This window comes from Scleropages formosus, chromosome 15 (genome assembly GCF_900964775.1).
Source record: "Scleropages formosus chromosome 15, fSclFor1.1, whole genome shotgun sequence".
Taxonomy (NCBI): domain Eukaryota; kingdom Metazoa; phylum Chordata; class Actinopteri; order Osteoglossiformes; family Osteoglossidae; genus Scleropages; species Scleropages formosus.
The window spans coordinates 1,422,652-1,434,389 of record NC_041820.1 but is presented as its reverse complement, the minus strand read 5'-3'; the positions used below and the strand labels follow the sequence as shown (position 1 = coordinate 1,434,389).

Genomic DNA, 11,738 nt, shown 5'->3' with positions numbered 1-11,738 from the left:
GCGGCTCGAAACTGGACCGGCCTTTCTGCGGCGAGCCAGTTTTGGTTGACCAAGATATGTATTATTCAGAAGGGGTGTTATTCCTTTTCCCTGGTGTAGATGTTAACTGATGTCAGTCCCTGGAGTCCCTCGCTGCAGAAACGGGTGAAAGGAGGAGTCTGCAGGACACTTGTGCAGAATTTAAACTGTTGCTGCAAATGTTCTGAACTTGTCAACGTGGGGGGTGCAGGGTCTTCCGTCCATCTTCGACGGTCCGTGGTGCTGCTTGTTAAATGCGTACTTTCATAAAGAGCTGTGTTTATCTTGTTCGGAGTATCAATGAGTATGGAATCCACCGTGTCTGTGTGTGCTGTTTACACATGGTGTGTGTTTGTGTGTGATAGCAGGAGCAATGCAATCTGTCAGTCCCCTCTTTCAGTTCCAACTCCTGCTGTCCATCGAGGAACTTACCCTCAGTTGATAGAGTAAGTATGGTCTGCTGTATGGATGGGTTGTAAAGTTGATCCTCTAACACTGTAAGTCGCCTTGGAAAAAGGAGTTGGATGAATTACAGTTAATAGTCATATCTTTTCTAAACATTTTTCACTGTCTGTCTGTTTCATTCTTACCTTCAGATCAGACATCTAAAGCAGAAGGAGGATCAGGTCCAGACTGCCAGCAAACAGCAGACCTTGAACACCCCCCCACCCAGTCGTGTTTGGTGTTCAACAGCAAATCAGAAGATAGCTGATAAAATTTGACAAATGACACAAACACACCAAGAGCCGTGGGGCACCCCAGAACGATAAAGGATTTAACTTTACCGCCAGTCACTACATCGGTAAAGCAGAACTAAAACCTGATTTGAGACAAATAGCAAACATTCGCTGTCTTGGGGGAATCGGCGCAGGGGACACGGCTCTTGTGTAACGGATATAGAGGTTGTTTACATCTGTTACCCGTGACACCGAGTAGCTTGGCCTTGATCCTGATCACAGCCCGAAGCTGGTGTGGGAGAAAACTGGGTCGAGTGTTGTTGCCATCAAGAAGTGAAACGACACACCACCTGAAGCTTGAAGCTCTGCTATTGGCTTTAAGGAAGGAGGCTCGTAATTTCGGTTGTGGGCTGCAAGCCTGAGCGACCCATTAGCAAGTTCCCGACACGACAACGATGACTTCCGAGCGATGAGGTCATAAGCGTGGCCCCTCAGCTCCAAGCCACTCGGGGCAAACTCTACATTCCCTCACAATGACAGCTCAGAGTCTCCCCGAAGTAAACTGGACCGCGGGTAGACTTCCCAAAAAACATCTGGAGAAACCATAGCAGTCACCATGAAGACGAAGACATTCTGAGCGGTGACACCTGGTTTGCACCAGCTGTAAATGCGTTTGGCCAAACTTGAATTAAACCCCTAAACGAAAGACAGCAGGGCGGGGCGATGGATTGGGAGAACCAGTCGACAGAACAGTCTTTTGGAAATGCCTCCCAGAGCCCCGGTGATGTGCTGGCGCCCTGGGATGAGACTACCTTGCTTGGACTGCAGATCTCGGTCTCGGCCATCCTGGCCATGGTCACCCTGGCGACGGTGCTGTCCAATGCTTTCGTGATCACGACCATCTTGCTGACGCGAAAGCTGCACACTCCCGCCAACTTTCTGATCGGCTCGCTGGCAGCAACAGACCTTCTGGTGTCCATCCTGGTCATGCCTATCAGCATCGTCTACACGGTCAGCAAGACCTGGTCCTTTGGGCAGATCATGTGTGACATCTGGCTGTCCTCCGACATCACCTTCTGCACTGCCTCCATCCTCCACCTGTGTGTGATTGCACTGGACCGCTACTGGGCCATCACAGACGCGCTGGAATACTCCAAGCGACGGACGGCGCGGCACGCTGGGGCCATGATCGCTGTAGTCTGGGTCATCTCCATCTCGATCTCCATGCCCCCGCTGTTCTGGCGGCAGGCCAAGGCCCACGAGGAGTTGAAGGAGTGCGTGGTGAACACGGACCAGATCTCCTACACGCTCTATTCCACCTTCGGGGCCTTCTACGTGCCCACGGTGCTGCTGATCATCCTGTACGGCCGCATCTACGTGGCCGCCCGCTCTCGCATCTTCAAAACGCCCGCATCCCATGGCAAGCGCTTCACCACTGCGCAGCTGGTCCAGAACTCGGCGGGCTCGTCCCTGAGCTCCATCAACTCTACCTCCAACCAGGAGGGGGCGCACCTGCAGCCTGGGAGCGGGGGCTGTGGAGGCAGTGGTGGGTCTCCTATATTTGCCAACAATGTGAAAGTGAAGCTGGCGGACAGCGTGCTGGAGCGGAAGCGCATCTGCGCCGCCCGGGAGAGGAAGGCCACCAAGACGCTGGGGATCATCCTGGGCGCCTTCATCGTCTGCTGGCTGCCTTTCTTCGTGGTCACCCTGATCATGGGCATCTGCCAGGCCTGCAAGCTCAACCCTGTGGTCTTCGACGTGTTCACGTGGCTGGGCTACCTCAACTCCCTCATCAATCCCGTGATCTACACGGTGTTCAACGACGAATTCAAGCAAGCCTTCCAGAAACTCATCAAGTTCAAGCGATGCTACTGAGGATTGTCCGCTGACTTTCGGAGGGTCGCTTTCCTTCTCGCCTCGTGTCTTCTGGGTGAAAACTGGAATATCAGTCAGCGGAGCCCCGGAACACCATACCGCGGCATTAGTACATGTTCTTCACACAAATCCGCACACACGCCGTGTACACTGGGTCCTCACTGCCCATCTTTTACAGATGAGTGTTATAACTTCCTATTCGATGTACGTACACACATGCATGGTTAAAATTAGAGCTATAGGAACCACAGCTGCCACTGCCAGTGCTGCAGACCTGCAGGGCGGCCGTTCGGCGAAGGAGGTTTTGCTGTTTTGTGGACATTTGAGCACAGCAGAGCACTTGGCCGTTACGTTCTGAAGCCTCGACGTCCTTCGTGTCACCAGTGGGAGCGGAGGTCAAACCGCGAAAGACAGCCGGACGCAGCGCAGCAACGGCTCTCGGCAGAAACCAGGCTAGGAATCCAACACGAGGTGGGCAAGCACGTGTGTGTGCGCGTGTGTGTGCTGTATGAGGAACACGTGCAATACACACTCCTCTGTATTTTCTTGTGCGTTTCTTTCCATTGTGGCTCTCAATGGGGCTGTGGGGGGGTGGGCAGCTGAAATGTTTCGCAGACGTGCTGTGGACGTGTTCATCTCAGCCTGCCGTGTCTCAGCGTGGTCCAAGTTCAAATAAAAACAAAAGAACTGCAGAAGAAAGTGGCAGAATGACTAAATGAACTCCAAATAAGTTAAATGTAAGATACAAAAATATATTATTAAGTCTTTACAGTTGTTTTCTCTCTTTTGTGTGTGCATATGTGTGTGGGGGGAGTTGGGGGTCTTTCAGTAATCTAGGTTCTGTGGTACCTAATGTTGTGATTCATGGTCCTTGAGGCGCTGCAGCTCCAACGGAAGGAGACCATGACCAGGCTAGATGTTGTCCTGTCTGCCTGGCTGCAGAAAGCGGTCATGGAGTCACCGTGGTCATCGCAGTCCTTGCCAGGGGGCCCTAGACAGCGTGGAGGCCAGCGGATGTGGCTCGTTCTTTGAAACCGAGACGGAGTCCCGTTTGCTCCGTCCACATAGCGGTGTTACGCACGGAGCTCTGAAACGAGCGGAACCACAGAACAGGTGGCCCATGGCACCACGCACCGCGGTCCTTTACTCCGCTGTGCAGTGGCTTTCCGGCCGAGTGGCGCTTCACACAGATGCCGTCGCCGCACGGGCGCCGTCCTTCCCAGCTGCAGAACTGGCTCTTCCTCTGGAATCCAGATTAATGAACAAATTCATTTGGGTCCAATAATTAGCCAGACAGGGAATCCCTGCCATTCGCAGGAGCTTTTCAATTAAAACGAGAGCAACGCAGAACGATGGCGCCCTGTACGTCGCTCCCAATCAGCAGGGTCATTTTCTTAAGTGACACGTGTGACAGTTCGATAAATGCTTTGTCTCCGTTTAGTGGTCAGGGCCAAATGAGCAGAAGACAAACACCTGGTGGCATGCGCCTCCCTCCCCCACAGTAATGGGATTCCTCCGATTCCCGGTGGTCTTGAGCAGATTGGGAGTGACACACGGCAGTCGCACACCTCCAGCACGGCCGAGGAGGACAAACAAGCGCGCAGCGGCATCAGGACAGGAACACGGAGGTTAAGTAGAATGAAGGAATTGTGGGACCGCAAAGTGTCACCTTCACTCTGTCACCAGATCTCCTTCACTGATGTGGCCTGAAGTTCAGGCTCTCTGTGGCGACCTGCTGTGACCCCGGTGTGGCATCGACCAGTGTCACTTGGCCCTTAAGCCAGGTTCTGGCACCGCTGTATCTCTTAAAATTAATTTCAGATGTTTACTTAGGGAATTTTTAACATTCAGCAGCAATGACTGTATGAAAGGCTGCAAATGTAGCAAACAGTACAATATGTAAAACATATGGAAGACGACACACGTTGGGGGATCATATAGAGATATATTAAGTGAACTGAAAATACAGTAAATTTAAAGCTTACTCACATATTTATAAAAGTGTTACATTAAGAAGTGAAACACAGTCTCCATATATGACAACCATATATTGTTGCCTTTGCGTTTCTTTTCTGATCTGAATGTTACACTGAGATGATTTTTTTTGGCTTTGATTTGCATGAATCAGATTCGGGATTTTACGTAAGTTTCCCGTAGGAGGAAATCATGGTAAACTTAATCTCATCCCAGCAGTCATGCAGTTTACTAAACTGTCCGGTTATGTCGTCGGGTCTAATGCAGTTGCCTAACGAACCATGTCCGTTCTGTGTGTGTGTGCGTGTGTGCGTGCGTGTGTGTGTGTGTGTGTGCGTGTGTGCGTGTGTGCGTGTGCGTGTGTGTGCGTGTGCGTATTCTGCCAGCTGCAACCACAGCACACCACACCACTGACCACTCCAACCATTATCTCTTTTAAACAAACGGTGACGGCGGCGGAACGACTGGCAGGGCAACTTGGCCAAAATTTCGACTTTCTCAACAGGAGTGGGAGGAGTCAGACCCAAACTTAAAGCGTGATGTCATTATGATGGCTCCGCCTTCATCATCTTCACTCAATGGACTTCTGGGCACATTTTGTCGTGTGGGCACAGGTGTGAGCAGCGTGGCGGGGATGCAGTCCTGACTTTCCACTGTGTGGCTGTACAGCTGTGGGCTTGTCCGCTGCTCATTTCTGCACAGAAATGGATCCTGCCACTTCTCCTTCCCCACGATAACAGGCAAGGGCGAAAAGGCAAGGTATCGCACAGATGGAAATCAATAGTCGTTTTAAAAGCAATTAACAGCGTGACAGTGTCGGACGGAGAAGCAGCAGATGGACGCAGAGCTCCGGTCCAAACCCGCATCGCCTGCAAGGAGCCGTGCCTCCGTCTGCGAGCGTGGACACCCGGCCTCCTCCGAATGGTCAGGCGTCGGTTTTCACGCGACAGACGTGTCTCAGAGATGGAGGTATACTAACACACAACTGGACCCACCAAGCCACCGTTAATCTGCACCATGCAGGTTTGGTTAAAATGAAAAAATGCTCAGTCGTTTTCATTTTATATTGAAAATTATTGGGTTACAAGCTTCTCTTGCGAAAGTTGCACTGAAACCTGTTGAAGTGGATGGTTTTGAGTTCAAAACCTCTGACTGACCACCAAGCGCCGGGTTCAACGTACACCGACCTGCAGCACCCAGGATGTTCTCATGAATCCACAGATGCAGTAAATGCATGTAGACCGCAGTCAGCACACGCTTCTGGGGTCGTGTTCCTGGAGACACATGGAGGCGTTTTCTTCGTACAGAGGAGGTGGGCTTCAGATCTGTGGCAGAGCGCTGCATTATTCACACGATGCTGTGGAGCGCCTTCACCTCACCTGGCCCATATTGTCAAGTGAAATGAGTCCTTCAGCCGAGCGAAGACAAAAAAGAGGCTTTTGAGTGTAGCCAGCCTCCTCGGGGATGCAGGAAGACCAGAAAGTGTTGTCTGCTCTTATGTTGCGGTGTCTTCTTCCAAAGCTTCCCCAAAGTCAGAAGGAGAGCAACACGAGCAGTCCTATATATTATTTACCACCGTGAAAATAATTCTTTTTGGACCACAAATAAAACACTGTGTTTTTCAGCTGCATCCAGCAAAAATTGACAATATAACACCTTTATGGCATATAATGAATGCTACCGGTATGTACCGACACTTAAAAAGTTGTAGACAATTTCTGGAGTATTTCTTAAGAATTCCCGAATACACGGCGTAATATCTTCACTGCGAGTCGAAAAAGCGATGCTCAAATTCCAAAAATGCAACCAAAGAAATACCGATGGACCCTCGAGCAAGATAAAGCACGCAGGTACGGTCGACTTCGACCAGACGTTTCATCCCCTTGATGTGACCTGAACCAGCCGACCCTCACCCACCCCCACACGCCTGTGGAGCTAGAAACCTGGTGCACGGAATATTCTGGAAAAGGTTTCAGGCGGCAGTGGTGTGGGAGGGAGCGAACATCTACTGCTCTCTCTCTCGCTGTATTTCTAAAGGGGCTTCTGCATTGGTATTCATATGCAGGGTTTCAGCTGCAGGCCTCCGTTATCGGGAATCCAGCAGCTGGGCACAGCGATCACTGGGGTAGAGGAATTAATAAGTGGAAAGGTGGACCACAGGCGCAGAGACTGTCTCTCGTGATCTGATACTCCACACCCTGTGGTTCTCGATTCGTCTCTCCAAAGGAAGTTGTCCCGGCCCAGTGGTCCGGCACCGCTGCTACAGCCGTTGCCTTTGTTTGAATCATGTCTTTAATAAAGGACTGTGTTTCTATTGATCGGGTGGGGGCACGGTGAGACCCATGCGGCGTTAGGAAGTCTCTGCCACCGCAGATTGATGCGGTCCTCAGAGAGCGCCGCGCCCAGGCTCCGGAAAATGCTAATACCACAGGGCAAGAAGGCCAAACACCAGGAGACGACGCCTCTCTCCACTCGTCTACCAAACGGGTCTCTTTCAAGCCCCCCGGGACTCCTGTTTGTTAGGCGTGTGTACAGAGAGCGTCTCCACCGGCTCTGGATGCATCCTAAAATTAACACTGAAATTGGATTAGCTAACGTGGCTCATCTCAAATTAGGCGGGGCAAAGCGACGCACGCAAATTTCGAACGATGGGTGTCTGACTGGGTTTCTGCTGGCTGAAATGGTACCGCAGGAATGGGAGCTTGTCCAATCTGCTTTCTTACAGCTGAGGATAGAATTAGACTGACAAAGCTGCAAGTTCAAATCGGCTTTTCCACTAGTTATATGGCGATGAGGTGACTGACAGCAAAGCCATAATCCCTCATCTGTATCGCTATGTTGATGTGCACGTATTTTTTTACAAGTACGTCTTGCCTTTCTTTGTCTTTCTTTGACGTTTTTAGTACCGAAAGTATCAACGTTTGAGCCGAACCAGCCAATGTTTGTGACCTCCACTGTGGGCCTTCTGCCCTAAGAGCTTGTTATTGGCTATCAGGACGCAAATCCAGAGTGTGTTTGGTGAGGCAGAGCCGGAGATCTACTGGAGAACACAGAGAGGGGAACACACAGGACAGGGGTTTCGGGAGTCCAGCGCAGGGAATGATGCACAGGAGGATGGGGTGGCACCAAGGTCCGAGAGACAGAATTCTTGATCTGAGGGGGTAGTTGACCTCCAGGTACCGAGTCGAAGTTCGGACTCGTGATCCAAAGACCCGAGATCGTGGTCCGGAGCAAGGCAGGTCATCATCAAAGCTTCTTAGTCCAAAAGGGAAGGGTGCAGATCCAAAAGGCCATGGTCGAGATTCAAAGAGCGGGAGGTCATACTCTAAGAAAAAACCATCACAGAACAAGGGACTAGAAAGATTGCGAGGAAAGGAGTGTTGCCTCCGAGGAGATTCCACAACTCTTTCAGTGGAAAATTGTTCTTTCAAAGAATGTTTGAGCTACAGGTGTGTGGAATGTAGCTGAGGCTTGTCTAGTGTGGCGTCTTCTGTGGTCGCCTGCAGTATTGTTTCCCAGAGGTCATGACGGCATAAGGAACTGTGGTCCAGGTCGGACAGTCTGGCCTCTACAAGTCTGTTAAGGCGGCGAGCAGAGGGCGAAACTGAGGGACGTCGGAGTTGGAGGGTTATGAAGGTGGACAGTTGTAGTTCGGAATTCACGGTTGTTGGGTCGTTCATCTTTATGAAGCCGAGCACGCAGGCAACACTTTGGCGTGCGTGAGGGAGTCGAACTTCTCCGCAGCATCGTCGAGGAGGCAGGCAAGGAGATGAGTCAGAGCCACTTGGTTTGACGAGTGCAAAAGTCCACGTGGAGGAAGAGACATGCAGAGAAACATCGAGATTCAAAGAGTGGCCAAGAGAGACCAAGAGAGAGCAGAAGAAGTAGTCATGAAAACGAGAACAAGCTCTTCCTTCAAACATCCCCAGGTACGGAGGACAAGTGATGCAGTGGTGGGAGTTTGCAGCCAGAGACCGTGGTAAATTTCCAGACGGGAAAGGAGAAGGTGCTGAGGAGCCTCTCACTTTGAGGGTTTAATTACTGTTAAGTTCTGGCAACACATTGGAGCACAGAGGAGCTGCATATGAGTAAGGGTGTGAAATCACCTCAGTTGACAGCTGATGCAACCCCAACGGGCAGAAAACAGCTCCCAAACACAAGTTGTGCACAGAAAGCTGCTCCCGCCTTCGACACGGACCTTTGCAACTGAACCCTCCCATCTAACTCTCCGCTGACTCACCGCATGAGTCCAGTCAACAGATACAGGTGGACGAGCAGGTCACCACAGCGGGGGATGATGGGAAAGTAGTGAGTCAGAGGTGTGCAGAGTAAAGAAAGTGGAATTTACTGCAGTGAAGGACTGCAGTGCTGTTCTAGCAGGGTTTGAGAACTTCAAGGCTGGACTCTTGGTATTCCTGAAACACCCACCTTATTGAGCTGAAATACTCCACGCCAGTGAAAAGTTTGAGTACACTCACTAGGATTGTCCCCACGAGGCATCTGGGTAACAAGTGTGGTCAGGAAACGAGTCAACGTGTCTCCTCAGATCTCATGTACCAGTTCCCAGAGATTCCGGACACTTGCGGGTTGCTTTGTCGTCACTTTTAGGACCAATTTGTCGCACACTAGTTTTGCTCAGGTTGTCCAGGTGGACTCACACATTCCACTGGTCCTGTAGGTCCAGGTTGAAAGACACTGTGCTGCAGAACAAACTAGTGAACCCCCCATTCAGTTATCCCTGGGCATTCGTTACCGCTCCTGTTCCAGTGTGCAGTGGAAAGAAGTGTGTGTGTGTGTGTGTGTGTGTGTGTGTGTGTGTTTATGTTCCTTCTGTCAGCGGACCACCCTATCCTAGACGCTGGTGTTGTTACACACTCTGGACTGTGCCACATGCCATCTCTTCATAAGTTCAAAATGCCGCAAAAGTGCATGGCTTGGAGATGCTTCCAAGCGATTCGGAGTCCGTTCCGTATTTCTGTGACTCGGCGTGGTCTCTCCTACGAAACGACAGCCGTCCAACCTGCGAGGATCTTCCACGTCGGAGTCACCAACTCAGGCAGCAGCAGAGCAGGACAACAGCCGCCGCACGGTTCACAGCGGGTCGCAATCTGCCGAAAAACACTTAAAAAGACATTTTGGCTGCTCCGATTCCAGCAGAGCGAGAACAAATGAGTCATTAAAGCAGCAAAAGCTCTCAGCTCTGTTTTCCTACCTCCTCCCTCTCCTCTCACCTGTACCGTCAAAGGCAATCGGGTTTTATGTACTTAACCTATCTGAGGGGGTGTTATTTACAGGCGCTTCTGGGAATTTTCTGCTTGGTTTAATGGAGGACGCTTTTAAAGAAGGAGCGGGAAGCTGCGGTTGAACCACTTAGGTGCCGCACCTTCCAAATAACGCACGTGCTCATACACACCCCAAACCAACATGGTCCAGGTACAGGAGTGGCGTCAATGGAAGGCGCCAACAGGTGTTCCGCCGATACAGCGGATCCTACCTGGAAATCGCCCGAGTGCCTGGCTCACGGGCAGGAAAAAAATCCCTTGAGCGGAAGTATGGGGCGCATCACAAGTCTGCAGGAGACACGTGCACAACACAAATCCGAGAGCGAATCAAGAGGAACTTAAACACGATCTAACGGCCAAAGATCTTATGCTCTCACGTATCGCCTAATCGCCAATAATCCTCCTCGGCGGAGGACGTAAAACCATGTAGCGTGCGCCATAAGTATGATCGCATCACAGCAGATTATCAGGGCATCTCTCTTAGCGGCTGCATAGCTGCATCACAAATTTAATCTGTTTGCGACAAGACCCGCTGGAAATGTATCCCTGTGTGTCTGTGGAAATGTATCAAATGTGCATCGCTTCGACTGGCAGGGCTGAATCGCTTCATTTCATAGGAAGGATGTCTGAATTCAGCGCTTACAGCGTCCCCCGCTGACCCCTCGCTTCTTTTCTGCCGCACCACTGTGGACTCTCGCTGGTATCCTAACGCTGCCACCATTGAGCCATCGCGCGATGTTGCCGGCTACGCCGGGTCCCCTCTGCGAACGTGGATGATGAGTGGGAAGACTTAACGAGGGCGATTTAATTGCGCGTACAAGCAGCTTGTCGGCGAGACGGCGCACGGGAGGAAACGTTAGCGTACAGGTACCCGGCGACTGCGTAACTACGGAACCTAATGAACATTCAACATATGGGATTCGTTTCATTGCACTCGCAAAGAATTATGCAGTTAGCACTCATTAATTGGACAAACGCACACACACACACACACACACACACACACACACACACACTGCAGACTACAGCTAATGGGAATTGGAACAGAGGTTCTCTCCTTTTTCTCGCCACCTCCCTGCCTTGTTTCCAGCTCCCTCTTCGCCCCTCTCCCAAGCTCTCGCTTTGCCCCACGAAGGGGTGAAAACTCTGCAGTCCACTTCCTGCTGCTGTGTGTGTGCCGGGTGCAATTAACCTGTCTCTTCTGTATTCTGTGAGTGCTTCGCACCCGATTCGCTGCCCGTTCCGCTGCTGCTTCGGCAGTTGAAGGAAGGTGTCAGGGAGACCACCGAGAGAATAAATGGAGCCAGAAGCAGCAAACAGCAAACGGGAGAAGGCCGTTTGAGTGTCTGCGCTGCAGCGCCCTCCGGGGGCCTTTACTTCGATCTGCCTCTTGTCATCTGTGGTTGAAGAGCATTTCTGTGGCAGGAGAGGCGGTCGACTGACAGTGAAGAAGAGCCTGAGGGATGATGAAGGATGTCTGGAGATCGGAGTGAGACCTGAGACTCCAACACACTACAGTATACATGCTCCAACGCACCGGAATGCGCTGCTCTACACACACTCACACACTCACGCACAGGTTACGTCAAGTGGAGCTGAGACCTAGCTGAAGTTCATCCCGCTCCTCGTGCTCCATCTCCCTCGCCTGCCTTCTCTCCATCCTTCCCTCGTGTTCTGCCAGTGCCCATATGCCCCGTGCTCTGTGTTCCAGACCCACTTCATTTCGACATGTGATAGAGCTCCGGGTTCTTACTTTCACGACATGCGGGCTCTTGCTAAAGAGGTGGATGGAGACGATCCGAGCCGAATGGACCCAACGGGACCTTGCCACAGTCATCTGAGTCGGGCCCCAGAAGCGTCCCAGCCGCATGACCGCCGCTGGAGGGGAACTCGAGGAAAATGGGGGCTTTTC

At 51.5% G+C, this 11,738-nt stretch overlaps 1 protein-coding gene across 1 annotated transcript; it reads left to right on the top strand.

The window, feature by feature from the left end:
* The first annotated feature begins 1,418 nt into the window (after positions 1–1,418).
* Positions 1,419–2,777, top strand: htr1d (5-hydroxytryptamine (serotonin) receptor 1D, G protein-coupled). Its single transcript, XM_018730866.1, has one exon. It carries the CDS (start codon positions 1,419–1,421, stop codon positions 2,568–2,570), a length of 1,152 nt encoding a protein of 383 aa, XP_018586382.1. The 3' UTR covers positions 2,571–2,777.
* The last annotated feature ends 8,961 nt before the right edge of the window (positions 2,778–11,738 follow it).